The sequence below is a fragment of the Mercenaria mercenaria genome, chromosome 3 (genome assembly GCF_021730395.1).
Source record: "Mercenaria mercenaria strain notata chromosome 3, MADL_Memer_1, whole genome shotgun sequence".
Taxonomy (NCBI): Eukaryota; Metazoa; Mollusca; class Bivalvia; order Venerida; family Veneridae; genus Mercenaria; species Mercenaria mercenaria.
Window position 1 is genome coordinate 38088649 of NC_069363.1, and position 27860 is coordinate 38116508.

At 34.5% G+C, this 27860-nt stretch overlaps 1 protein-coding gene across 2 annotated transcripts; it reads left to right on the forward strand.

Annotated features, from left to right (window-relative positions):
- The first annotated feature begins 1369 nt into the window (after positions 1-1369).
- Positions 1370-27719, forward strand: LOC123523572 (microcephalin-like). 2 transcript variants are annotated; one of them, XM_053538227.1, is made up of 13 exons: positions 1370-1444; positions 6351-6456; positions 7222-7426; positions 7933-8026; positions 9842-10018; positions 11562-11658; positions 12413-12505; positions 13768-15496; positions 16088-16250; positions 17719-17796; positions 18220-18360; positions 18972-19059; positions 26213-27719. In XM_053538227.1, exons 2-13 carry the CDS (start codon positions 6363-6365, stop codon positions 26293-26295), a joined length of 3042 nt encoding a protein of 1013 aa, XP_053394202.1. In that variant the 5' UTR covers positions 1370-1444; positions 6351-6362; the 3' UTR covers positions 26296-27719. The 2 variants fall into 2 exon arrangements, with proteins under 2 accessions (XP_053394202.1, XP_053394203.1); XM_053538228.1 differs by having other exon boundaries at positions 1370-1392.
- The last annotated feature ends 141 nt before the right edge of the window (positions 27720-27860 follow it).

Genomic DNA, 27860 nt, shown 5'->3' on the forward strand with positions numbered 1-27860 from the left:
TAATTTGACCGGGTGACCTAGTTTTTGAACCTAGATGATCCATATTCAAACTCGACCTAGAATTTATCCAGACAAACACTCTGATCAAATTTCATGAAGATCCGGTGTAAAATGCAGCCCCTATAGCATACACAAGGTTTTTGTTTGATTTGACCCTGTGACCTAGTTTTCAATCCCAGATTATCTATTTTCAAAGTTGACCTAGACTTAATCAAGGCAATCATTCTGACCAAAATTCACGAAGATCAATTGAAAAATACAGCCTCTATCGCATACACAAGGTTTTTCTTTGATTTGACCTAGTGACCTAGTTTTTGACCCCAAATGACACATTTTCAAACCTGGCTTAGATTTCATCAAGGTAATTATTCTGACAAAATTTCATGAAGACCAGTTTAAAAATACAGCCTCTATCGCATACACGAGGTTTTTCTTTGATTTGACCGAGTGACCTAGATTTTGATCCCAGATGACCCATTTTCGAAATTGAGCTAGATTTTATCAAGGTTATCATTCTGACAAAAAATCATGAAGATTAATTGAAAAATACAGCCTCTATCGAATACACAAGGTTTTTCTTTGATTTGACCTAGTGACTTAGTTTTTGACCCCAGATGACCCATTTTTGAACCAAAATTTCATGAAGATCAGTTGAAAAATACAGCCTCTATCGCATACTCAAGCTAAATATTGACGGACGACAGACAACAGCGCCGGACGCCGGACATCGAGCAATCACAATAACTCACCTGAGCTAAAAACATGCTGTCCTTTGACCTCAGTGTGACCTTGACCTTTAAGCAAAGAATCTGAGAATTGTTCATAACAAGTTGTCTCAATGATTGAATATTTTTGCCAGGATATCCCGATATAAACCAAATGAGTAAGGCTATGGTCTTTGTTGCATTTGCCATGATTTGACCAAACTGTAGACCTGTCACCTGGGCAGGGTCGTAGCTGGTTCAAACCCAAAGTATCTGTGATCTAAGCAAAAAGTCACTAATTTTTAATAAATGCTTAATAGCACGTCTATGCAGAATGATTTATTTGATTTATTATTGCTTAGCCTTACATATTTGGCTTATGGGGATGACTTTTATGATCTGTTATTTTATAGTTGTCATACTTGAACAGTCAAAAGTTATCACGCTGTCCCAAAACGTCCTATAATTTGGACTACTTATTGCTATTTTGGCTAAATTTTATAATAAATATCAAAGAGCTTTAAAAAGGTATTTCATAGTTCTTTGTAAATATTTACGTTTCTGTCAGAATTATTTTACCATTATTTCTTCGCTGTCTGCCGTAGAAGGATGCGAAATGGTTCGAAAGCGAATTGGAACGAAAGAAGTCTCGTTAGGAACGAGACCAGAAACCTGCGGGATATTCAAAGTAAATAAAAGTTGGACCTAACTAAAAAAATTACAGTATATCTTATTTAAATGTAATTGTCTGTTCTATTATATTCAGAGATACTATAAGACTAAACTGTTTCATAATGTCGAGAAAATTATGAAATGCATAAACCGAAGACCAATTAAATGATCTTTATCATTAGTTTTCGCTACATATCTAATTTCTACTCCTGTTTTCACCTTAGGCACTGCTTTTTTTTCTTCATAGATTTCTGTTAAAAGAAATTACCCTGTCACATACCCCAGAACTGAGTATTTCAGAGCGTTTCAGATGAAAAATGGCTGAGAGTATCCGAAAGATGTTGATGGCCATGTTGATAGTTGTCTTTATTCACATGACGGTCATTCTGATTATTTGCATTATTCGTATGACAGTTGTGCCAATTATTTTCTTTATTTGCAAGATGATCTTGCCTGAAAAGTCATGCCAACTTACTGCTAGAAAAAATCTATTTATTAAGTTAAAGTTAGAAACACGATAATATTAAATTATATTTAAAGTTATAACAAGTAACTAATTAACTTATGCAGGTGTAAGTTGTCTTTTCATTCTTTTGATATGTATATATTTGTTCAACATTTTAATTAATTATTCCACTTGTAATGAAAAAAACAGTATCTAATATTTGTTTGAATAAATTTTGATGACATACCTATTGATCAGGTCGGATATCCGGGCACTTCAGCATATCGCGTTGCATAGCAACAAGCGGAGGTGACAGCAAACGCTAAATTGTAATTGAAAACCGTTTCATGTTTCACTAGTGCTGGTTGTTTTTCTTTGCTTAAAGTAAAATTTTGGGCAATATTAATAAGTCAATGAATTTATAATGTAGCATGATGTTCCAGAAATCACTCCCGAGAAAGAAACCTTTCTTTTTTAGGTTTCAGACGTGATATTCATCATTGATCCGTGTAAGCTGCAAGGTCTCATATTCGTGACGGACTGGATGAAAATTATAATTTAAAAAATCGGAGGTCTTTTTAAAGTAAATAAAACAGAAAATCTATTTCATCTAATTAGGTTTCTCCATTCGTTTCACTTTTCTCGTTCTATTTAGTAGCCTGCCATTAAAATAGTTCTGAAAGCCAGATAGCTTATACTGTGGTGTCAAAAGTGATTCAGTCACTCTAAATTTAATCAAATCAACACCTCTTACCTAAATTCTCATTCGTATGAAATTTAATGAGAGGTGTCATAATTTAAAGCTTAATAGCACATTATGCGTAAATACTGGAGAAGGGATTTTTTTCTTCCTCGAAGGGTATCAGGATCACAATAGCATTTATAACACAAAGCGGTTTTTTATATGTTATGAGCTACTGTGTTACACGCGGAGATAAAATGATATATATAATAACTGCATGCTAGTTTCTTTTTTACGAAAAGCCAGGACGTATCAATAAATTGATGACTTCCAATTACGAAAATACTAAAAAAATACTGATCTCTGTTTTGTCAATTATTTAAAACTGAGAACGATAATTTGCACGCTTTGTCTAGAATAATTTTAGTCATATCTTGTAGTTTTCAATATCCATTTTTTTTTTTGTTAATTGTTAGACTGTCACAATTGACTGCTTCCACATACCACAAAATTAAAGCATTCATTCCAGTCATAAATCACTATGGAAACCAATCAGTATGTGGTATATTGATGAAAATCAGTTTTGACCAGTTCCTAATGACTATCACTTTTTAATAGATTGATTTCCTGTTTGTTTTATCCCTCTGATGTACCCCTTCGGGGCCTTATGGTAATTTCCTGTCTTGTCCGTTTGATGTATGCCTTCAGGGTCTTATGATATTTGGAAGATGCACATTATTGTTATTTGCGTGTCAATTGACAAAGGGATTAATAGAGCTACTACATAAAAAAACTTTAACCAATACACATGCCCGAACATTTAGTTCATTTGAAACTTTAAAATTAATTCACCAAACTATTTTTTGGCTGGAAGGACATTTCTTCAAAAAAAAAAAAATGTCTGCAATAAGATTACATATAGAATAAAGTATAAGTTTTCAACTTTATTTAAATGACTTTCATACTTAATGTACTTCGACATTATAGCATTTTACATTAACTAAATAAAATATATCGCACAAAGTACATTTCAGAAAATGGCAACAATATCATTATTTCAGAGCATTAAAACATTTAGAAAATCAGCTTATTTAAAAATGACATAAAAATATCAGAAAATTAATTTACTATTTATTTGATCTGTTCTTTCTTAAAAAGAAAAAAAAATTCAAGACACTTGAAAGAGATGAAAGAAACAACTGCTACGATTTCAAGCAAAGAAGTTGAATAAAAAAAATGTTTTGTTCTCAGATATTTAGTTTAGATTAATATATATATAGCAAACTGAGAAAATGTTGAATAAGCTTGGGAACTTGTTTTAATTATATCTGATCCGTAGCGGCGAAGAGCAGACAACACATAATCTGTCACTTTCCAGACCGTTTTAAAATGCCACAAAATCAATTATCACAAAAACCCTACTTTTTTGAAAAATATATAGATTGTACCATAGCGTAAGGACTGCAGATGATAAAAAAGATGACTCTTGATTTGTTTCATTTGAGAATTAAAACATCACAACCCACACCGCTAGTTAATTCGCTACGAATTGCGAGGTCCTGCTTTCACCTCCAAGGTAATTTGCATAATCGATTGCTCCGGATGTGACGTCACGCCGACCTGATCAATGGATGGTATGTTTGAATTTGCAGACAACCAAACCCATAAATAAAAAGTTGGTAAGACCCAGATGTTTAAAAACGTTTCGTTTAAGATCATTCTGTGTTTGAACAATTGGTATGTGGAACAGTTTGCCTGACAGTATTATCAGTGCTACCAATGTATTACAATTCAAAACGTACGGTTGGATAGACATCATGGAGATACTAGATTTGATACCAGTAACATTTATTAACCAACCATCATTATGACTTTACTGTTTTACAACCATTTTACACTGGAAGTGTACTATTAATTGGGTAGATTACATTAATAGACGTAGAAGACGAGTACCAGAACTCAAGAAGATTCTACAAGTTCCAATACAAGAATATCTTATTAAATTATATAATTATAACATCTACTTATTTGATATCTTTTAAACAATGAACATGATGTTCTGCACATTTGGATCAAATTTTTTTCTACAATGTAGAATTTGATTTAACTCTGATTTTTCAAAATTTCAGAATATACCTAGAAAATTCAGTAAATGAATTGGATAGGGCCGTGTGCTTGATTTTTTGCTACAATGATTTGAAAAATTTGGACCTCACGCTATTTTTCATAATGGGAGTCTATGTGAAAATCATTACTTTCATAACATTTTCGCAAATAGAAAATTTTCTACAATGGAACTGAAAATGGAGAGGAAATAACAAATTTCTTTGTGCAAAAAAGGCCCGCGGAGACCGCAAATGTGTGATCTACCTTACTCAAGTAACTGCAAAATTAGAAACTATCAAAACTCCCATTGTGCGGATAAGGATACTACAAGTACATTGTAAGCAGCATGACCATAATGCAAATAAGAAAAAACATTGGTACAGCCATCGTGACATAGACACTTCCACATGAAATAGCAATTTTAATAGCTTTTCAATCCAAATTCTTACAATTTGTCTTCTAACTAACCTATCCTTTTTTGGAATGGCATTTAGAGGCAAAATGCCCACTCACCTACTATTCTAAAGAGACAGTTAAAGTTGTTCAGCAAGACACTTGTAAAATATTTTAAATTTCACAGTTTAAACATTGCAGTGCTTGATTTAGAGATAGTACCTAAGTTTTTCAAATCGTAGGTTTGAAGTTAAAAGCTTTGAAATGAATGCAAGTGTCCATATATTTCTCAAAAATAGGTATATAGACAATATTTTAATAAGAAGCGTAGAGCTATGAGCATTTAATATTTTCATGTAAAAGAAAATGTTGTGATCAAGGAAATGTAACTCTTCTTGAACATTGAGAGCAGAAACTTCAAAGGGACATAATATAGTGAATATTTGGGTGCATTTGATTTAACAACATTCAACTGTGATCTGGATTGCTAAATAATGATCCATGATACTGTGTGCTAAAAATTTAGAACATCTGGAACAGTCTGTAAACAGCAAAAATATGCTGTAGCAGAATGCAAATATTTAAGCTCTAACCGGGACTCGAACCCAGGACCTCTCACACCTAAGGTAGACACTTTACCACTTCTCTATAACAGCAGTAGCTAATAGCTATGCAGTTTAAGTGCACCTATTACATTACATGAACTGGAACAATTTTTTGACAATAACATCATAATCGGTGAACTCCGGATTATCGGCGTATTCGCTTTGTTACCTAACGGCAATTTTCATATAAAGAAAAAATATAATCTAATGCTGCCAACGTTTAAATCGGTAAAAACTGTCCAAATTTCTCTAATGTGTTGTTCAGAGTATGATGATGAGCTTTGTCCAAATATAAGCAATTATTTTACCAGTTTTGAGAGGATTTCAATTGATAGGAAATTACAGTTACAAACTAAATACCTTTCTGCAACACATGGAGTCATTAGCATTCTGTCAGTCAGTATTATGACTAAGATCGACTGTCATTCATTCATTCCAAAGATTCATAGACAGAGTCCATTGTTTACATTTTTTAATCGTAACCGGTACACTTGTAAAAACCACTTTATTTTGAAAAATCGAAGTATTCGAATAGCTATGGTACGGTTTCTACTTGATTTTGACACAAATTTTATGAATGTAAATGTCATAGGCCAAACTGGAATCTAGACAGATTCGGAATCGGTCTAGACCAAACTAGAATTCTAGTTTGGCTAGACTGATTCCGGATAATGAACGCTTAGCAATGACACAAATACATGATGATAAGTAAGTTTAACATGTTTAACTTTTATGTCTTTCAGAGGTGATATAAAATGGATGGTCTGGATATACTAAATGAAAATGTGGGCTCTGAAGCAAAGGATGATCTTCCTGCAACACAAGCTGTTGATGACAGAGTGTTAAAAGGTGACTCCAAACTTATCAGTTAACTGTTTATTCTACATACATGTATCTGTGCATCCCATAAGCCAAGGTAATGACATTAAGTCACTATAAAGCAGATAAGTGCTTGCTGTGTAAGAAATTTATGTTCCAGATGAACTTGTGGGAAAAAATGAAAGAACATTGAAAAGTCTAGTTACCATATATCATGTTTGATGTTGAGAGAGAAAAAATACATGATTAAAATGAGTGTGATAACATTTTTGTGTGACATCGTTTTAAGCATAGCTATTGTAGTAGACATTTGTTGACTTGACTCTGTCTATAGTAGGTTAAGAAAGAAGAAATTTTGATATTTCATTATATGATAAAAAGAATATTACCAGTACTTTCATGTCTTTATGAATGTTTAGCTTGACTTTTTGAGGAAAAAGTAGAGCTATTGCACTCGCCTTGGCATCGCCCTTGGTTAAAGTTTTTGATAAAGACAAATAACTCTGTTACGATCAAAGCTATTGACTTGAAACTTAAAGTAGTATTTTACTATCAAAGTCTACAACAGGAGAAACAATCCCCATAACTCTGATTTGAATTTTGTGACAGATTTATGCCCCTTTTTAATTAACTTAGAATTTTTTGGTAAAAAATTTATAAAGATTTTACTGGCAAAGAGTCAAGCACTGAGAAAAGTCAAGCATGCTGTTTTACAGAAAGCTCTTGTTATTTAATGCATTTATTTAAAGGAACAATGAAAAATCTAGTTTCATGCCATGATTTTGATTTCCTCAGGTGTGGTGGCCTATGTGGAAGTGAGGTCTACAAATGATAATAGAAGTGAGGCAGTAAGGAAAGAACTTGCACAGCTTGGAGCAATTGTTGTGAAAAAATTTACACCAGATGTCACTCATGTTGTTTTCAAGGAGGGAAGCAACAGAACAAAAACTAAAGCCCAGAAGAAAGGCATTCACCTTGTTTCTGTTCTATGGGTGGAAAAGTAAGTTCCAGTATGGACATGTGCTGTACTCAACATACTGTTTGTATACCAGTCTTTTTAAAGGCTGCTTAATTAATTCATTTCAAATAATGCCTTCTCCCCCAAAATTTACCTTACAACAGGCTTTTTTTTTATTCCCCTTTGCCTAAATACTGACCTTCCACCCTACCCCCTCCCAGATCACAGGGCTTGGTCCATTTCCTTCATAGTAAAAAACAAACTTGTTACTGTGAAATGAATATTATGCATGGTGCAAAAATAGGTAGGTTGCCCTAACAGCAGTTGAACAGCAGTTGAACATACAAAATGACTGAGAGAATTTTGAGCGTGAAAAATTATTCTGATATTAGTTTGTATCCAATCTTAACAAGTATCTGTAAATGTGTTTATTTTCAGGGTTTCTTTTAGTTTTTCTTCCAGTTTTGATCAAATTACTACTAAAACTCCCAAAGTTAAGGACATTGGTCATTTCTCCAAAGTAATGAAAACAATCCCTTACTTTTCAGCTGTAAATTGAACCAGGAGCATGTTTCTGAGAGGATGTATCCAGCTGTTGTACCCAGGCTTAAAGGGACACCACTCCTCATGACAAAACTCAAAGTATGTATAATATTTCTTTAGATTCATGTTTTTTAAATGACACAAAATTGTCATATGAGCTGTTCCATGGGAAAACCAACATAGTGGCTTTGCGACCAGCATGGATCCAGCCAGCTATCCACGCAGTCTGGTCAGGATCCATGCTGTTCGCTTTCAAAGACTATTATTATTAGAGAAACCATTAGCGAACAGCATGGATCCTGACCAGACTGCGCGGATGCGCAGGCTGGTCTGGATCCATGCTGGCTGCACACCCACTATGTTGGTTTTCCCATGGCACGGCTCATATAAGTTTATGTAAGAAGCAGCCTTTGAACAGATTTATTAAATGTAATAGATATTATAATTTTTTCCTATCATAAACTGACTCCATTAAACATTGTCATTCCTTAGCTCTAAAGATATGTTTTCCCCCATTTTGACAATTTGTTTCATACAGTAGAATGCAGATGGCATGAAGTTGCAAGGGGTGAGCAAAATGCTTAAGTTGTCCAGGATTTTAAGCCTGTTTATCAACCAAATCATACATGTAGGACAACTACAAAACAACTGTGATGAAAAATTATGATTTCCTTAAATTTTGATGTAAGAACATTTTCTTCAGATCTTGTATCAGAAAATGTTGTCTTCTGCAACATATTTTGTAAGTTCTTGAATTAGTGTTAAGGGACATTCTAAGTCACATTTTTTCTTCATGTCTAGATCTATAAGTTTTTCTTTTTATGTAATAACTTTTTAACAGTTTCATCAACAACTAATCTTATAAACATCTCAAATATATTGACAGACAAGCATATACATAATCTAAGAGAATATCAAATGATTTTCTTAATGTAAAAAACTTATACTGGCTGATTTACAAAGACTTTAATTGTGAACAATGTTGGCACCTGATTTTAAGTTTTGATATTCAAAATCAAAGGATAAATTAATTAAATGGGACTTCTTGTCACACTTGAGTGATCTTGATGCTCAGGCCAGCTCAGATCATTTCATATACAAAATGCACATGGGCTACTAGTATGTGAATTGGCTTGAGTGAGCCTGTGTGTTCAAGCCGTTGATGCCCAAGTGAGTGGTGTTTTACTGTATTTTAGCCAGTAATTTAAAGCTAAACATTAGAAATGCTTGGCAGTGTGTTCAGTTTAGTTATTACTAACCTTTTTTTCTTCCTAACTTTAACATTTTCATCAAAAATACTTATATTGCAGAGTAAATATTTTCCTCAAAAGGGCACTTACTTTCCAAAAAGGGGAGAAAAAACTGTATTTTTCCTTTAAATCGTGGAATTATACGCATTTTTCAAGTAAAAATACAGTTGAAATAGATATGTGTAAAAAGGATGGAGGAAATTATAGCTTTTAACTCAGTATACCAAACTGTTCCTGTTACCAGAACAAAATAATAACTTTGCAAATATGACTTTTCGTAATTTACAACTGGAGCAGTCTTAAGAAAAGTCAAACTGCATGCAGGAGTTGCTTCTCTTCAACTTCAGAAATCTCTGCTTATACGTAAGGGAGATCATTGTGTAGAAAATTGAAGAAAAGAACTGTTGTTTTATTAGTCTGATTTTTTTATTTCTAAAGCTTTACTTTCAAATACTTATGCGGCATTATCGTTAATTTAACACAGCAACTGGAAACTTGCTTTTATAAAACATTCACCAAAAACACACTATGTGCAGTAAGATGCGTATAATGCCACTTTAAAATACATATTTCCCCATTTTGCTAGAATAGGTTCACATATATATATACAGATACGTTTACTATTTAACCGTGATATGTATTTGATTGCCTTTTTGTATTGTAGAAAGCCAAATCCATGCAGCCACGTGATTTTGAAGAGGAACTGGCAAACAGTGCTGAAAGAGTGGGACGGAAAAGAAAGAAACATGATGCATTAAATAGATTGAAATCCACAGAGAACACACCCTCTAGCTCTCCAAGAGCTATAGTTCTTGTACAAGATACTCAACCAAGGTCACCAGTACGTATAGATTATATAATTCTTAAAAGTAACTCTGTTTTGAGGTTTTACTGAACTAATTTATGCTGATAAATGGAAATGACAGCCAGAAAATTTTGTATGTGAAATATACTATATCTTCATAACTACTGCCCCTATAATCATCAAACCTCACATAAGAATTAATCTTAGTTTAGAGCAGATCTCGAAGGTCAAGGTCACTTGAGTCATATTTTGTGGTAGTGTTGGTTAAAGTTGAATGGCTCTCTTCTCAATTTGACTTAAAACGGAGAATGTTTCTAGTCGTGGTATCCATCACATCCCAACTTTTTTCTCTTGTCTCAGCTTCTCCATCCCTCCACCCCACTTATCCCACTCTTGAGTCATTACACCCCCTGCCCCTTCACCCCACCTAACTTTGATCAAAAAATGCTCTTCTTATGCCCCCGAAGGGAGGCATATTAGTTTTCAACTGTCCGTCCGTTAGTTAGTTAGTTCGTTCGTTCGTCACGTTAACTTTTTGCATGAAGGCTCTTTACTCGCAAACCACTGCACCCAGGACCTTCAAACTTAACATGCTGAAAGTACTTATTGAGTATACCACCCCTACTGACTTTGGGGTCACCAGGTCAAAGGTCAAGGTCACAGGGGCCGGTGTTAACGTTTTGCATGAAGGCCTTTTACTTGCAAACCACTGCACCCAGGACCTTCAAACTTCACATGCTGATAGTACTTATTGAGTACACCACCCCTACTGACTTTGGGGTCACCAGGTCAAAGGTCAAGGTCACAGGCCAACGTTAACTTTTTGCATGAAGGCTCTACTTGCGAGCCACTGCACCCAGGACCTTCAAACTTCACTTGCTGATAGTACTTATTGAGAACATCACCCCTACTGACTTTGGGGTCACCAGGTCAAAGGTCAAGGTCACAGGGGCCAACGTTAACTTTTTGCATGAAGGCTCTTTACTTGCAAACCACTGCACCCAGGACCTTCAAACTTCACATGCTGATAAAACTTATTGAGTACACCACCCCTACTGACTTTGGGGTCACCAGGTCAAAGCCAAGATCACAGGGGCAAACTTTATTTTTTTGCATGAAGGCACTTTACTCACGAACCACTTCACCCAGGACCTTCAAACTTTACATGCTGATAGTACTTTATGAGGACACCAACCCTACTGACTTTGGGGTCACCAGTTCAAAGTTCAAGGTCACAGGGGCCAACGTTAACTTTTTGCATGAAGGCATTTTACTCACGAACCACTTCACCCAGGACCTTCAAACTTAACATGCTGATAGTACTTATTGAGTATACCACCCCTACTGACTTTGGTGTCACCAGGTCAAGGTCACCAGGTCAAAGGTCAAGGTGCTGCGGGGGCATTTGTCACCATTAGTGACAGCTCTTGTTATTACATACATTACACTGAACATATCTTGTTTATTTCTTTATACCCTTAAACCTATTGGATATATTATCTTTTCCAAATTTGATAACCAACTGGATATCCTTTTTCACTCTTGAGTTATCACCCTTGAATTATTCTTTTTTCAACAGGATGATGGTTTTGTACTTACCCCTATCCGCCTGACCATACCAGATACACCACCTAGCATGAGGGAAAAAATGAGGAAGATCAAACTGGCTAAAGAGGGTTTGTACAGATACATAAATTATGTCAAAAGTTGGCAGAATAACCATAGCCTGCCAGGTTAGCTCCAAATATACCATGCAGCAGGGATGTTGCAAGAGGCTTAATTTAACTGAGGCAAATGACAAAGAGCCGTAGTTCACGTTCTTCAGGTAAAATTTCAATGTTGAAAGCATTCAGTTTGGTGCTTGGTATTTTGATGATTGGTGATGAGGGTAATTTTGGGAGAGTGTATCTCCAGCCCAAAGCTGGAGGTTCAGGGTGGCCTCCCCCAAGAAAATAATTGAGAAAAGGTCATGTATAATGCATTCTGGTGACTTGTTTTTGCCCTGAAAATATTGTTGAAATGGCTTTTGAGGAAGAGAAAAGGAGACAATTGAGGCAGAAAAATCATCTGTTGCAGAGAATACTTGTGTATCTGAAATACAGTTGAAAAACCATCATGTAACCCAAGGAAATAACTTGTATTATTTTTTGCTTGAATCTACACTATTAAGGTGTATTGGCTAACTGTTATAACTGCCAACTAGATTTTAATGGCAGTCTTGTAAGTTTTCATAGAATCTAAGAGGTCTAAGAAAGAATTGTATTGTTTTTCATTATTGGTTTGCATTTTAACAATAGGGAAAGTTTTTAATTCAGTATGTCTTAACTTACTAGCGAAAATGAATTGTTTAATGGTTTTCTTCAGAATTCTTACTATACTCCTACATCTGTGTTGTATATTCTTGTGGTAAGATTGATATATATGTTATAGGCGCAGCAGGATCTTATACAGCTGGGGAACTGGATGATCATGATGCAGAGGACAAACATATACATCTGAAACAGTTACAGAAAAAACTCTTCAGTAAGATACTCTTAACACTACTTACAGATCTTTATATACTGACCGTGAGTGGCAGTGTTCATTCCAGGATTTTTTTAAGTGGGGTCAAAGGGCCCCATGATGGCAAAAAAATGGGGACATTTGAAAAAAATAGGGGCCATGAAAGAAAAACTGATTTACATGAAAGGAAAGGCTGTATTTTTAACACTTTTCTTACATGGAGTTCAAGGTATTATTTTCGCGGTTCGTAAAACATAATTACAAAGAGAAAAGTGGACACTTCACAGGTCGCTCAACACGACAAAAACGAAACAAGTCATAATATTTTGACCGTTACCGAAACTTAACCACGGAAAGTCCGACACTGGCGACAGCCATGAATGCGGATTTACTACGGAATTAATGTTTGTCGCCTGATTTTGGCTTAGCGGTTAGGCTATTGAGTGGTCTAGCGGTCTCGAACATGTCATCTTTCTTTGGAAATTTGTTCTCCATCGTCTGCTTTTTTTTAACGGTTAGAGAAAAACGTAAAATTGGATATCTTTTTTCTCCGAATCGCGACTGTTTTTTTTTTTTGTCCGCCATTGCATAGCAACATTGAAAGCTGTATGTTGTTAGGCGACCGGAGACTGGCTACTATTTTAACATCGACCAATGAAAATGCGCGTTACGTCATCGGAAGAGTCGTATTCGATTCACAACTTCTGGAAGTCGGCTCATTGTAAACGGACTGTTTTCTGAAAAAGTGTGCGCCCGACGGGCGCTATAGGGCAAACTTTTATGCGCCAATACAGTAAAATACGCGCCTATGGCCCCATGGCGCGGCCTGGAATGAACACTGGAGTGGTTTTGCTCTAATTTTAGAAAGCAGTTTACATTAGCAATGACTAAGTTGCTCCGAAAAGTAAAAAAAAGTATTAAATAGTTTTCTGTGTATGCTTTGCAATGACAAAATTGCATCAATTAATAGTTTCAATGTAACTTTTTCTCTTTCGTCTTGTACTGTTCAGAAGTTCACTATTCGCCATTCAGTCAGTATCTTTTTGGTAAGCATTCCTTTTAACAGTTAATGGTACTGTCCAAATTGAAAGATTGGCAAGTTCATTATAGAAATTTAGCAGAGTAAGGGTAAAAAAATATACCAAACCTAATAATACATTAGATAAAAGTCTTTATGTCATTATACGATATTACCAATAGTAAAAGCAGGATTTGCACCTGGCTGTTCTTAGAATTATTATCGGAATAAAACAAAAAGGGTAATGTATTGGTTTTCTTTTCAGAATCAGTTGCTTTCAGTGGTAATTGTTCTAGCACCACCCAGTCCCCTGACGCAAGTTCTGTATTCATGTCTGACTCTGATAATGATCAAATGGTTGAAGTTGAGGGGCCAGCTAACAAAATAGGTAATAGCAAGAAAAGCGGATTAATTGAACATAACGTCAGTATTGATAGTGAATCTTCTGTGAATAATGACATCTTCAAACTTGCTCAGAACATAAATGCAACATTGAATAGTCAATTAAACAAAAGTGGAACAGGTGCTGGAATGTTTGGTGTAGACTCTGATGAAAACTTATTGAGTTCTCAAGAAATTAAAACAGTGGTGAATGTACCTGTTAAATTGAAACAACATGCAGAGAATGAATGTGATACGCAAAATTTGGAATCAGGAACTAAAGACCCTAATAATGTTGGCAGTTGTTCTGGTAGGTCAGTTGTTGTAAAAAAGACATCTCAAAAGCATAAAACAGACATGCAAAATGAAGAAACTTTAACAGAAAGAAAACAGAGAAGACGTTCATCTCGTCGACTGTCTGTTCAACAAGCAGTTCAGGAATTAGATACATCTACTATCTTAAACCTACTGCCTGAGGAAGATGAAGATGAAAATCCCATTGCAGATTTGTCATGTTCAAAAGAGAATTCTAGTCAAAAGAGTAAAGTGAATAATGAAAATGTGCCAGTTAGACAAGAAAAGACCATGAAAAAAGGTAGAAATTCAAAGGGAAAATTGAATGAAACAGCTAAAAGCAATGGTAAAAGGGCAAGTAGAAATAGTATCTCCCCAAGAAACAGCAAAGCATTACCTGAAAATGATATGGAATCAATAGAAAAAGAAAATGAGAAATCTGAGCAGAATGAATCAAAGTTGACTACTTGTAAGGCTACAAATGTAAAGAAATCAATGAAAAAGAAACTGTTATCGTTAACAGATTTAACTGAACAGCATTCTGTATTAGTTGAACCAACAAAATGTTCTACAGATGAAAGACCACAGTTAGAGCCTACAAAGACAAAGAGAGGTAGAAAGAAAAAAACTAGTTCAGATAATTCTTCAGCTTGCATTGAAGATGAAGCTGATGCAAATAAGGATGCCTTAGATAATAGACAAAATATAAATAATGATGAAAATGGCAAAGACAAAGTTAAGAATACTGTGGAAAATAAAACAAGCAGGAAAAGGAAACCAGATGAAGAATCTGGAAAAGATGCTAAATGTGCTGTTGGTAGAAAGAAAAGAAGTAGTGTTGTTGGAGAGACTGGACAAAGGAAGGTAAAGAAAGGAAAGAAAGCTCTTGTTAATGAAACACATGTTGATGAGGCCGATGAAACTGTTCCAAATGTTGACCAAACACCAATGACTAAAGTACAGGATGTAACGACACAGTTAAACCTGACTAAAGATAATAGCTTAGTATGCTCAATTAGAGAGACAACGCTCTCACTGTCAATGTCAACTGCTTACACTGATGCAAATATGCCATCATTTTTGATATCACAACGTAGAAGTATTGATGAATTTAGTGCATCTCAAAGACAAAATAAAAAAAAGAAATTGAGAGATCGGTCAGTGTTGACATCTATAAGCGAACTAGAGAATAGTAATGACCATTCTTCATCAGATTCAGATAGGAGTGTGAATAGTGGGAAAAGAAGGGGAAAAGTTAGTGTCTCTCAACATAGAAAGATAGTGAGACCATCTCTAGTTATGACAAGTCTCCACTCATAGTAAGTGGCTTTAAACAGTATGATTTGATTGCTGCGTTTTTGTTTAAAATATTATGTAGCCATCTTTTAGACATAAACATATAGAAGTGAATTTTCTATGATCTTTCTTTTCTATTTGTTTAAGTCTATCTCTTCTTGTTTTATAATGAAAAAAGACTTGTGTTGCTTAAAAAAAATACGCATGGTATTAAATTGAACTAATATGATGAGTTTATTTCACACTCAAAAATTAGAATTTATATGGTATAAATTTTAGTTTCATTAACCTTTAGCCTGCTAGTGGCAAGTGATTTTGCCTTTGCGACCAGTGCAGACCAAGATCAGCCTGCACATCCGTGCATGCTAATCATGGTCTGCACTGTTCGCTAGTCAGTAAATTTTCCGTGAATACCTCTTTGAATAATAAGTGGACCTGCCCAAATAAAAGGATAATCTGATGTTAGAATTTGCTGAAGTGGCTGTCAAAATGATTGTTACCAAATATAAGCTTTCATCAACTCTTTTGATCTGTATAAGTTCTATGAGATTTAAAAATGTCTTTGATAATAATTGTCTGATTTTTTTTGATTTTTTTTTTTTTTTTTTTTGCAGTGAACAGGATGTTGTTATTTCTGTCATTAAAAAGCTTGGTGGGTTTGTTATAGCGGAGAATGTGAACGAGACAACTACCCACATTATCTGTGGCGAGTCACGTAGAACACTTAACGTGCTGTATGGCCTGGCCAGAGGAATTTGGTTACTTAGCAAAGAATGGGTAAGTATTTTGAAAAAAAAAAAGAATAAAAAGCACAAGACAAGAAGTTTCTTCATGTAGTTGTGGTGCACAATTTAGACATCCTAAGGGACATCATGTTCTAACCTACTACCTTTCACAATGGACTTTTTTTATGCCCCCGGCATCTACTGATGCGGGAGGCATATAGTGATCGTCCTGTCCATCCATCTGTTCGTCCGTCCATAGGAGGTTAACCAAATGGGACCGTTTCGTCTAGCATCAATACCCCTTACTAGAATGACTTAATACTAATGCAGATGTAACCTGTGACCATTCCTCATCTTCAGACATCACCTGACTTCAGTTTGACCTTGACCTCATCTTGGACTTAGGTTGCTTTATACGGGCCATCTCTTGGTTAACCAAATGGGACCATTTCATCCAGCATCAATACCGCTTACAAGAATGAATTGATACTAATACAGATGTAACCTGTGACCATTCCTCATCTTGAAACATTACCTGACCTCAGTTTGACCTTGACCTTGACCTCATTTTGGACTTAGGTTGCTTTATATGGGCCATCTCTTGGTTAACCAAATGGGACCGTTTCGCCTAGCATTAATACCGCTTACAAGAATGAATTGATACTAATACAGTTGTAACCTGTGACCTTTCCTCATCTTCAAACATCACCTGACCTCATTTTGACCTTGACCTCGTTTTGGACTTGGGTTGCTTTGTATCGACAAGGATGCCACCGAGGGCATCAAGCGTTTATTGAACGTAGCTCCTTGTTTTGTCTACTTCAACAGATCACTATAAATTTTGATGACTTCCTGTTCCTAGCAGCTTGATCAGACTTTTTTCACAGTTGTTGATTTTATGAAAATGACAAGGTAAAATAACTTGGCAATTCTGGCATGGATAAAAAATTAGATGCACATACTTTTCTCTTTCAGTGTAATATTTTAAACTTTTAGATCAAAGAAAACCTGCTCGAAATTTAGCAGAAGTATTTGACATTGGTAAAACACTGATTTAGATATTAGAGAAAAGTGAATACGAATGATGTTATACATATGCAGAATGTTCAAAGCAGTGCATGGTTGACATCAAAAATGTTTGTTAACCTTATTAGAAATTGAAAATATTCAATATAATGAGTCTTTCAAAGATGCTTAGTCACAGGTTTGCTGATTAAAACAAAATCATCATTTTTCCGTCAGACAACTTACTTTACTTTGTCCATTAGTTATTACAAAATTGATCCTAAAAATTTTGCATTTGTATATTAAAGATGCATTTTATTTTAACAAAATGAAACAAAAAGCTCCCTGTCATATTTGACCCTTTGTCAAACAGGGTCTCTTAAAACAGTATTGACTGAAATTTACTTGTTACATTCATTTTATAACAAATGGTTATTCTAAAAGTATTCAGTGACAAATTTTGGAAATCCTCACCTTACCAGAGTATGACATAGACTTTGATTTTACATTCACAGGTTTTAAACTCCCTGGAAGCAGGAAAATGGATCCCGGAGTCCGAATTTGAATGTACAGATACTTTTCCAGCATGTAAGGTAGGGTTTTTTTTACAATTGCTATTTTTTTTACCAATAACTACTGGACTGAATATTAATCTCTTGCTAGTAAATGTTTTGACGTACTAACCCAGTAATTAATTGAGAGATATTTTTGAAAGGTAGTGTAATGATTTACTGTGCGGTAGACAGTACTGAAATGGGACTTGCAAACGGAGTTGATATCAGATATTGTGAACCCCTGAGAAAAGATATAGACCTCAGTTATAGCCACAGTTGACATTCTTTTTCAAAAGATCCAAATTTTCTTTTAAGTACATGTGATATTTGTTTTTTTTACACCAAAAAAATAAAAGATAGATTGAATGTACTAAATACATATCTGTTAAGTCACTGTCTCTCATTAGCACTTAGCCTGTAAAAGCATACCTGCGTAACTCTGTAAGTTCTAATATGTTACAGGTGGTACGATTGGAGCATGAAAAGTCTCCTGAAATATACAGACAGTCTCTGTTTAAAGGTATTGGGCGTGTATATATATCTGGCAGGTCACAGCCACCAAGACAACATCTTGTTCAGCTTCTCAGGCTATGTGGAGGACAGGTACACTGAAATTTTTATGATCAAGCTTTATAATTGCAAGGGCACATAGTGTACGTGTGTGTGTGTGATTATTCAAAAAATATTTGCTAAGAACTTTGGTATGCATAATAACTTGGCATAAATGACCGTCATAAAAATATTGCAAACAAGAAATATGTTACTAGTTGGAAGGTCAAGGTCACTGCTTCTGACTATGTCAATGTTTGTAATTTCAAAAAAAGAATGTGGACAACCTGAAATATTGTAGGATTTCATTAGTCATAAGAAGAAAACTTGTAGCCATGCAGTGTTTGAAAGTTTATTATATCCAAAATTAAGTCTTGTTTGTGAAAGAGGCATTTCAAATTATTATAAATAACTTTATGTGATATGTATCACCATAGTATCCTGTTCAAGAAATACATGGTTGATTTAAGGTCACAAAGCAATAAAACTTCTCTAAGCTTATTCAATGATTTATAATAGAAGACAAATAAAGACTGGGTAAATCTGATAAAATTCAGTGAATAGGAGCTGTATTAAGTATGAATACAATGGTGTTTTAGAAAAACTCACTCATTATCTAATCATGTGAGGAATAAAACATGCCATATTAACAATTTATATTACAGGTGATAGGTATAAGAGAGAAAGCAAGTATATATCTGGGCACTGATTATCATCCAGGGATGACATGTGTGAAAACAAACTGGCTTCTAGGTGGGTACCCTTTAATGTTATATTGGAATTAGAAATTGTTTACATCTACAAGATACTTTTTGATAACACTGAGCCCCAGATGGAATGCAAGAAGTTTATAATTATTTTAACTGAATTGGAGAAAAAAACCATACATTATAAGTATATAAAAAGAGGCACATACTCTGGACATAATCTGAATGCATGAGAAGTTCCTGAATGTTTTAAATGTGAAACGATTTTGATTCTAAACAGACCATGTGTGGAAATAGACATGAGTTTTTACTTAGTACTGTATGACCATTTATTTTTTTCATGCTATTTGATGTTTTATTGAATACACATGTAAAGCTCATTCTTCACTACACTGTCACTTTCATATATGTTTGCTATGGCTGTAGGAACGATACTGCATTTCTTCATGTTTATAGCCGAATAAATATCCTTGTTTCAGTAAAAATAATTTGACAACATGTTTCAGTCAAGGTTTTTTTTTAGCTCAACTGAGCATGAAGTGCTCAAGGTGAGCTTTGGTGATCACCTTGTGTCCGTTGTCAGTTGTCCGTCGTTGTCAATAATTTGACTGTTAACACTGTAGAGGTCACAATCTTGGCCCAGTCTTAATGAAACTTGGTCAGAATGTTACCCTCAATAAAATCTTGGACAAGTTTGATATTGGGTTATCTTGGGTCAAAAACCAGGTCACCAGGTCAAATCAGAAGAAAAGCTAAACACTAGAGGCCACATTTTTGACTATATCTTCATGAAACTTGGTTGGAATGTTAATCTTGATGATCTTTAGATCAAGTTCGAATCTTGGTCATGTAGGGTCAAAAACTAGGTCACCAGGTCAAATCAGAGGAAAAGCTTGTTAACACTCTAGAGGCCACATTTATGACCATATCTTCATGAAACTTGGTCAGAATGTTAATCTTGATGATCTTTAGGTCAAGGTCAAATCTGGGTTAAGTGGATTCAAAAACTAGGTCACCAGGTCAAATCAAAGGAAAAGCTTGTTAACACTCAGAGGCCACAATTATGACCTTATCTTCATGAAAATTAGTCAGAATGGTAATCTTGATGATCTTTAGGTCAAGTTGAATCTGGGTCATGTAGGGCAAAAACTAAGTCACTGGGTCAAATCAAAGGAAAAGCTAGTGAACACTCTAGATACCACATTTATGACCATATCTTTATGAAACTTGGTCAGAATGTTAATCTTAATAATCTTAAGGTTAAGTTCCAATCTGGGTCAGGTGGGGTCAAAAACTAGGTCACCAGGTCATATCAAAAGTAAAGCTTGTTAACAATCTAGAAGCCACTGTTATGATTGTATCTTCATGAAACTTGGTAGAGACTTATCCTAAGCCGTTTTTACACAAGGGAAACAATCCGTTTATATAGTGAAATTGTTGAGTGAACACCCTCTCTTAATCCTAATCCTGCCCATGTTATATCAGTGCAAAGGAAAAGTAACCTATCTATGATAAATGCCATGTATGATTACACAGTTATGCATCCAACAGTCTTGAAATTGATTTCTTTGATTTTCTCATATTTCTAGATATTTTTCCCATACTTTTACGCATATGTATGGGGAGTTGAGATTGTTCTCTTTCCAGCAGTAGCCTTCTCAACATATTTCACCTTGTGAAATTCTGTTGGTTTTGACTTTTTAAAAAAAATCGTCTGTTTGTTGACAAATTTCACCACAAAAAATGTCCTACTTTCCCCAGGGCAATCAATTATTTGATCTTTACATAGTTTTGTATTCAGGTTGCTAATCCATGTGCCAAGTATGCATGCTTTTTTCTTGATTGGTAAAAAGTGCATAGTTTGCATGAGATTCTAGGTCAATAGTCACATAAGCCTGCCATAAAGTCTCTGCAGAGTTGTCTCCATTTTTCCAAATATTTCATCCAGGATCATTTTTTTCAACTCAAATAACTCTTTTTCAGGAAATGATATTTTAATAATTTTTTCAGCCCTTGTATTTTGATGCAGTTAACTACACATCAGGCCCTTCCCCAGCCGCATAAGGCGCCGCGCTACCGCGGCGCTTAAAACACGAAATACAGCTTCCCGCAGCGCTTAAATATCCCGCGCGGTGCCTCAATTATTAGCGCGGCGTCTTAAATCAGTAAGCGATTTCATCCCCGTGAGATACCTCATGTGTAGTGTATATGTAATTTCCCTGTTGACATGCCTCGACGATTTTTTTGATCAGCAAATTACATCACGGCGAGTGCACACAGGTAATGAGAATCAATGAAGTGTTAAAACTAATTGATAAATAGTATGGATCTTGTGAAATGTCAAAAAGGGGTGCGTAAGCGGCCAGCTGATTACCAAGCACGTGAAAAGTGCCCTAGATTTCTTTGCGCAAAATTTAAATTAGACCGTTGTTTAGTATAATAACAAGTATATATCAATGCAGTTTGATTCTACTGTAATTTAAACTAGAAAATGCACAAATTTTAATGAATATCGAAAGTAAAAGTACGTTTAGAATGTCCGTTCACGAGTCTTATTACTCCCGATGTCGTATGCAATTTTTCCATATTTCCTTCAAAAAAAGCTGACAGTCGGTGTATTTTTTAAGGATGAGAAACATCAAAATTCGAGGAACTATCTCTGGTTTACCCTAGTAGGTCATGTAACTGAGTAAAAACTACTTTCAGACAACATTCCGAAAGTGTACCGGTATCCGGATAGTATATTTTGGATATGCGTTTTAGTAAACTTTAACCTAACTGTAATAGTACTTTTCTGTTAATGAAATATTGATGAAAGACCTGATCAATACAACATGACTTGTGATAATTATTAGTTTACAGTGTGACCTGAAACAGGCCTTTAACTATGTTGTTTACAACATGATCTTGGTTTCAAGATTAAGCTAATATATTAAGGCCCTCCACTATTTCCTATTCATATGAATAAGTTGACATTCTTGGTGACATTTTTTAAGAGAAAGGCTTGAATGGTTAAGCCTAAACTATAAAGTAAGTAAAAAGGCTTTGTAAACTTTGTTACTGGTTTTGGGAAGATTTACCGCTTAAATTTATTCTGTGACATTTCCTTTAAGTGTGCAATAAAGATAAATGGAATACATATTAACTATAGACATCTAGAAATGCAACTACTGCTATGATAACTTTCAGGTCGAAAAGAGCACACTGCCCCTTTCAGACAGCACTCTGTCCCATTTTGGCAGCACCCTGCCCTTTTTGAGCTCTAGAAATAACACTATATGATATATTGATGGTTATATCATTATGTGAAAATGTAGAAGTAATGAAATACATGTTGTTGTGTTTTTTTGCATATGGTATACTTAAAAAAGCACCATTTGGGTTCGATTTTTAAAAAAAAATCAAACACGGGAGGGGGTACCCCTCCCGCACCCACCCCTTATCCCGCCACACAAACTTTACCCCAGCGCCTTAAAAAATTTCTGGGGAAGGGCCTGCACATATATTTAATATAGATAGCTCCTACTTGATGTTTGTATTTTCAGTTACAATGCCTAAACTTGGTCAGAATGTTAATCTTGATGATCTTTAGGTCAAGTTCGAATCTGGGTCATGTGGGGTCAGAAACTAGGTCATTAGGTCTAATTAAAGGGAAAGGCAATGTTGTTCTGATGTTAATTTTATTTCTTAAATCATTTAAAGAAGTGAAAGAATTTTCAAAATTGGAATAAAAATGAAAAAGTTATGAGCATTTAAATATTTGGTCAAATTGGCAGCCATTTTGTTTCCATGGCAACAAAAAACAAAATGGTGGCTTTATTTAAATTTTAGATACACATTTAAACTGCATTTACTTATTACTGTAAAATAATTTCTCTACTTTTTCCAGCTATAATGTAAGAAAGTATCACTCAAGAAACATATGAAAATTAGTCTTTTAAAAGGTTATTTGCTAAATAAAGTATTCAGCAGTGTGTAAATGACACCATAAACACACTAAAATGGCTGCCTCCATTATCAGCCATTTTCTTAAATTTCAAACTGCCGTATCTTTTTCAATAGTTGTCCGATTTTAAAAATTCATTCAGCGTTTTGAAAGGCTTGATGATGACTTTCTTATAAAATTAACTTATTTTCAGGCTTTCCTTACCCTTTAAAGGAAAAACTAGTTAACACTCTAGAGGCTACATTTATGACCATATCTTAATGAAACTTGGTCAGAATGTTAATATTGATGATCTTTAGGTCAGTAGGTCAGCTGAGCGATACAGGACCTTCATGGCCCTCTTGTTTAGATGAAAATAGTTTCTTACATTTAGCCTGCTGCTGGCAAGTGATTCTGCCTTTGCAAACAGTGCAGACCAAAATGTGCAAGCTGATCTTGGTCTGCACTGTTTGCTATTCAGTCAGTAAATCCTCACTGAACACCTCTTTCAATAATAAATGGTATTGCCCAAATCGAATGATAGACCAGTCCATTTTAGAAATTAGCAGGCTAGAGGTTAAAGGTGGTCAATCACATTTAATCAACATTTAATGACATTTTTTACTTTTTGTATATTCTGGTAGAGAATTATTTAAGGAACAAAAAGACCGATTACATAGAGTTAGTCTTACATAGAGTTAGATTCCTATTTGAAATATATATTTTATTATTTTTATAAAATTTTGTAATTACTCCCCTTTAATATGAAAGTATATAAAAAGCTGGGTATTTCTTTTTATTTCGATACAATGTCTAGTTTTACATTTGCATTTGATAGACATATCAACTATTGAACAATCTGAACCAAAATGCAAGTTTTAAAGCTGTGTGTAGCTTCTGAATTCATTTATTTCCAATCTATCCTGGTTGCGCAACCAAGATAGGCAAAGGGAGGTAATAATAATTTTTCAAACTTGCGTTTCTAATGAATTCCATCTAAATACATAATTTTTAATTCCAATATTTTACAAATATATTACAATATGTCCAGGGCGTCAAGTTACCTATATTTACCTATATTTTCCTATATTTTAGCCCTTTACCTATAATAACCTATAAAATCCTATATTTTGCCAAAATACCTATAAATACCTATAATCTGGAAATTTTGTGGTAAGCAAGGAATACAAAGGTCATTCAGACCATTAAAAAAGAAGTAATTCTATGATAATTGAGTTTATAAATATGCTGTTACCTTTTAGGCATTGAAATTTGTATTCCTTTCAGGTGTAGCGACCCTGCCCAGCCCAGCTTTAGGAAAGCTTTAAGTAATGGAAGTTCTTTTTTCAGTTGGAATATTTTCCATTTCTTAAAGCTTTCATGTCTGTAATTGATGCTGAAATTTTGTCCAGGGAGATGCATTTTGATGAAAATATGACTGTTAATATTGTGGATGAATGGAAGGTATATCAAACAGATGATTTGAAAGAAGAAGATAGAATTGACCATTATTGGAGACAAGTGTTTGTGAAGAAGCTTGATAGTGGGCAGCTCAAGTACAGATTTTTACCCCAAATTGTCAAGAAAGCTCTGGTATTACCACATGGAAATTCAGAGGTTGAGAGAAGTTTGTCAGTGAACACTAGTGTAGTGACTAAGGACAGAGTTGCCTTGGGTGAGAAAACTGTTACTGCCATCAGAACTGTGAAGGACATAGTTAAGTTCAGTGATCCTGTAGATGAGCAACCTCACAAAATACCATTAAACAGTGAAATACTTCTGGCAGCAAAAATGGCCCATAACAAGTATAAACAGAGGATTGTGACAGAAAAAGAAGAAAGAGAGAAAAAGAAACAGGAGAGAGAGAAAGAAAGGCTTGAAAAGAAAAGACTGGAAGAACTTGCAACAGAAGAGAAGAATAAGACCTCCTCCATGCTTGAAAAAGAAAAAGCACTGCTCAAAAAAGAAATGGAGATTCAGACAAGGTTGACAGTAGCAGAGGAACTGTTAAAAGATGGGAAGAAAAAGCTTTCTAAAGCTGTTGAAAGTAGTGACATGAAAGGTGATTCTGTAGCACAAATGATGATAGCAACAGCCACATCAAAGATAGAGGGTATAAAAAAGGAAATGGACAGGGTACGTGAAAACCAAAGGGAAGTTGAACAGCAAAAGAGACAGTTACTGGTTAACAGACTAGATAAGTGCAGTTCTAAATCATCAAGCAGAGGAAAGAAACAACAATCAGCCATATCAAGTTCCAAAAGCTCTGCCACTGCTTCAACAAGAACTTCAAAATCTGAACCAGATAAGCAAGCTGCCTCTTCTTCCAAGTCAAGTCCTTCATCAGAAAAGCATTTATCCAAGAGAAAGAATGAAGATAAAGAAACAGATGCCAAGAAATCCAAGAAGGTCTAATGTAACAATATTATAGGACCCTGGGTCAAGGGACTCCATGTGTTATCATGTTAACAGAGATCATTGTATTTATAAGTATGAAACTGTTGTAATTTTGTTCTGTAGATGGTTTGATTATAATTGTTTTCTTTTTCATTCGTGTACAAATGGAGACCCAACACAATATTTTATACTTGTATTAACAATGTACTGATATATGTTGTTAGCAATATGGCTTGGTTTGCCTAATTCCCTGTTAAACTGATTTGAGTACCAGTATTGGTAAAGTTTTGTCTGTTGGTGAATTAATAGTTTGTTATGAAAGTAAGATACATGTTAAAATGTTATTTGTTTAAAATCATAAAAGTAGCCACTTTTTCTGTTCCTTTGTATTTTATGTTTAATAAAAGAGAGTGCTGGTAGGTGGTGGAGGAGGATAAAACGTCTGACTTGTTTTCTTCATTATAAGCAACCTATATAATCCTATATTTCTGGCCCCCAAATACCTATATTTCAGGATCCTACCTATATTTTTGACTCCCAAAAGCACTTGACGCCCTGTATGTCTAATATTTATACATTTCCTTAGGCAGAGTATGTTTATCAAATTTATACTTATGATAAAATAACCCTATCTTGGTTGGGCAACCAGGATAGGAAAATGAAATTTTAAAGATACCTCCAGTGAAAATCTAATTTGTATTAAGTGTTAAGTGAACATAAATGAGTGTAAATGATCAGATGCTAAAGTTTCGAACAAATCCATTACATGGCCAAAATCTGATTATCCACCTTTAAAGAGAAAAAAATGTCTGGAGTTCTCTGTAGGTATTTTATGGCATTGTTGTTTCCTGCCTGTGAAATTGTTGTATATTTTCAGATTGTATTACAAGTCACAAGTTGTTACCCATGGACAGATACTATCTTGACAGACCAAAAAGAGAAAGTAGTCCTGTGTATTAAACAGAGAAAGTAATCCTGTATATTGAATGGAGAAAGTAGTCCTGTATATTAAATTGCGAAAGAGCTGAGAAAGTAATTCTGTGCTTTAAACAAGAAAGTTGTCCACTCTATTGAATATTGAATGGGAAAGTAGTCATATATATTGAACAGTATTAGCCACACATTTCATTTGATTGGCATCGTAATTGTTGCCAGACTTGTTGTCAAGAATGATGTGTTTATAAATTGACATATCTGAGATGTGAGGATTGTTTTTCTCAGGAATGGAAAAAATAGTCTTCCAAAAATTGTGCCCAGCCAGACAGCCTGAACATGTTACCAAAGTGGAAAGCTATTTAACTGTCTTGAACCCACAAAAATAAATAAAATTGCTTCTGATTAATATGATACGTATGTAGAAACAGGAAGGTATATACAGAAAAAAAAATCTTCTACTGGAAGCTACTCTTAGTAGCAGTAAGGAGTTCAGATTTCATTTTAATTTTCAGTTTGTAACATGTGTAGATGTCAGTCTGAAATTTATTATTTTTGATAGTGTTTAATTTGAATGAAGAAATGTTTTGTAAAAATAGCTTGTTTATATTATTAAATTGAAAATCGTATACTTGCCCGAGAGCATAGAACCATTTCAGAGCGTCGAAATTTAGTTAAAAAAAATATTATAGGTCTTTTATATAAGTCAAATATGGTAGAACTATTTCTTTGTTGCTTTAAGGAAGGTGACTGTGACATCACTACTGGCATGTTTTGATAAAAATAAACATCACTTGTCATATAAGAAAGGTCATTAATACATGAAAACCGTCTGAGCTTAGACAAGTCTTCACATTAGGGAAACATTCTTCAGAATTAAGGACTGAACTGAAAACTGGTTCAACTCTTTGAATTTAAGAAACAAAACAACTTCAGAAAACATCAAGTGGACTGTCCATGATTTTATTTCTGCAGGGTTTCCTCTGGGTCTATTTGACTTTGCGCCAACAAATTTGCCAGTCGGAAAAAGTTTGTGCCAATGGCTCCAAAGTTGGAGCCAATAGTCTGTCGAGGCGATAAAGAAATTCTAATGACTGAAGGTACTATGCATTTTCAACTTTTCAAGAACTTTTTTCTCACTCACACCATATTAATAACTATGTATTATCTACCTCTGAATATGCTGTTGTATAGGATTATATGTTTCTGTAATGGCCAGTGCATGGTAGTGATATTGTTGAGTAATGATCAATGAAATATTTTTTCTTCAGAAAATTATAAATTTTGTATACTTAATACATAACCTTTTACAAAATACTTAAATGCTGAATGTATATTGCATGTTCTCGAGATTTGAAGTTTTGTCCAAAAAAAAAATGAATTTATATTTTCTACTTGACAAGAAATGTGTTTTATTTTAATTTAAACAATAAAGTTGCTTATAAATTGTTCATCTTTGTTTTTATGATAACTGAAATAAATATGCTATAATCACTGTGGGGAATCACATGATAAAAATAATCTCTAAACCAAAATAAATTTATGAATAAAATGGGATAATATTTTAAGAAACTTTTGCTGTAAATCTCAAA

Excerpts from the sequence above, each read along its gene's own strand:
- LOC123523572 (XM_053538227.1), top strand. The coding sequence starts at position 6,363 with ATGGATGGTCTGGATATACTAAATGAAAATGTGGGCTCTGAAGCAAAG. Across the intron at positions 7,427-7,932 it reads TCTGTTCTATGGGTGGAAAA|CTGTAAATTGAACCAGGAGC; the intron begins GTAAGTTCCAGT and ends CTTACTTTTCAG. Across the intron at positions 16,251-17,718 it reads GGTTACTTAGCAAAGAATGG|GTTTTAAACTCCCTGGAAGC; the intron begins GTAAGTATTTTG and ends TTACATTCACAG.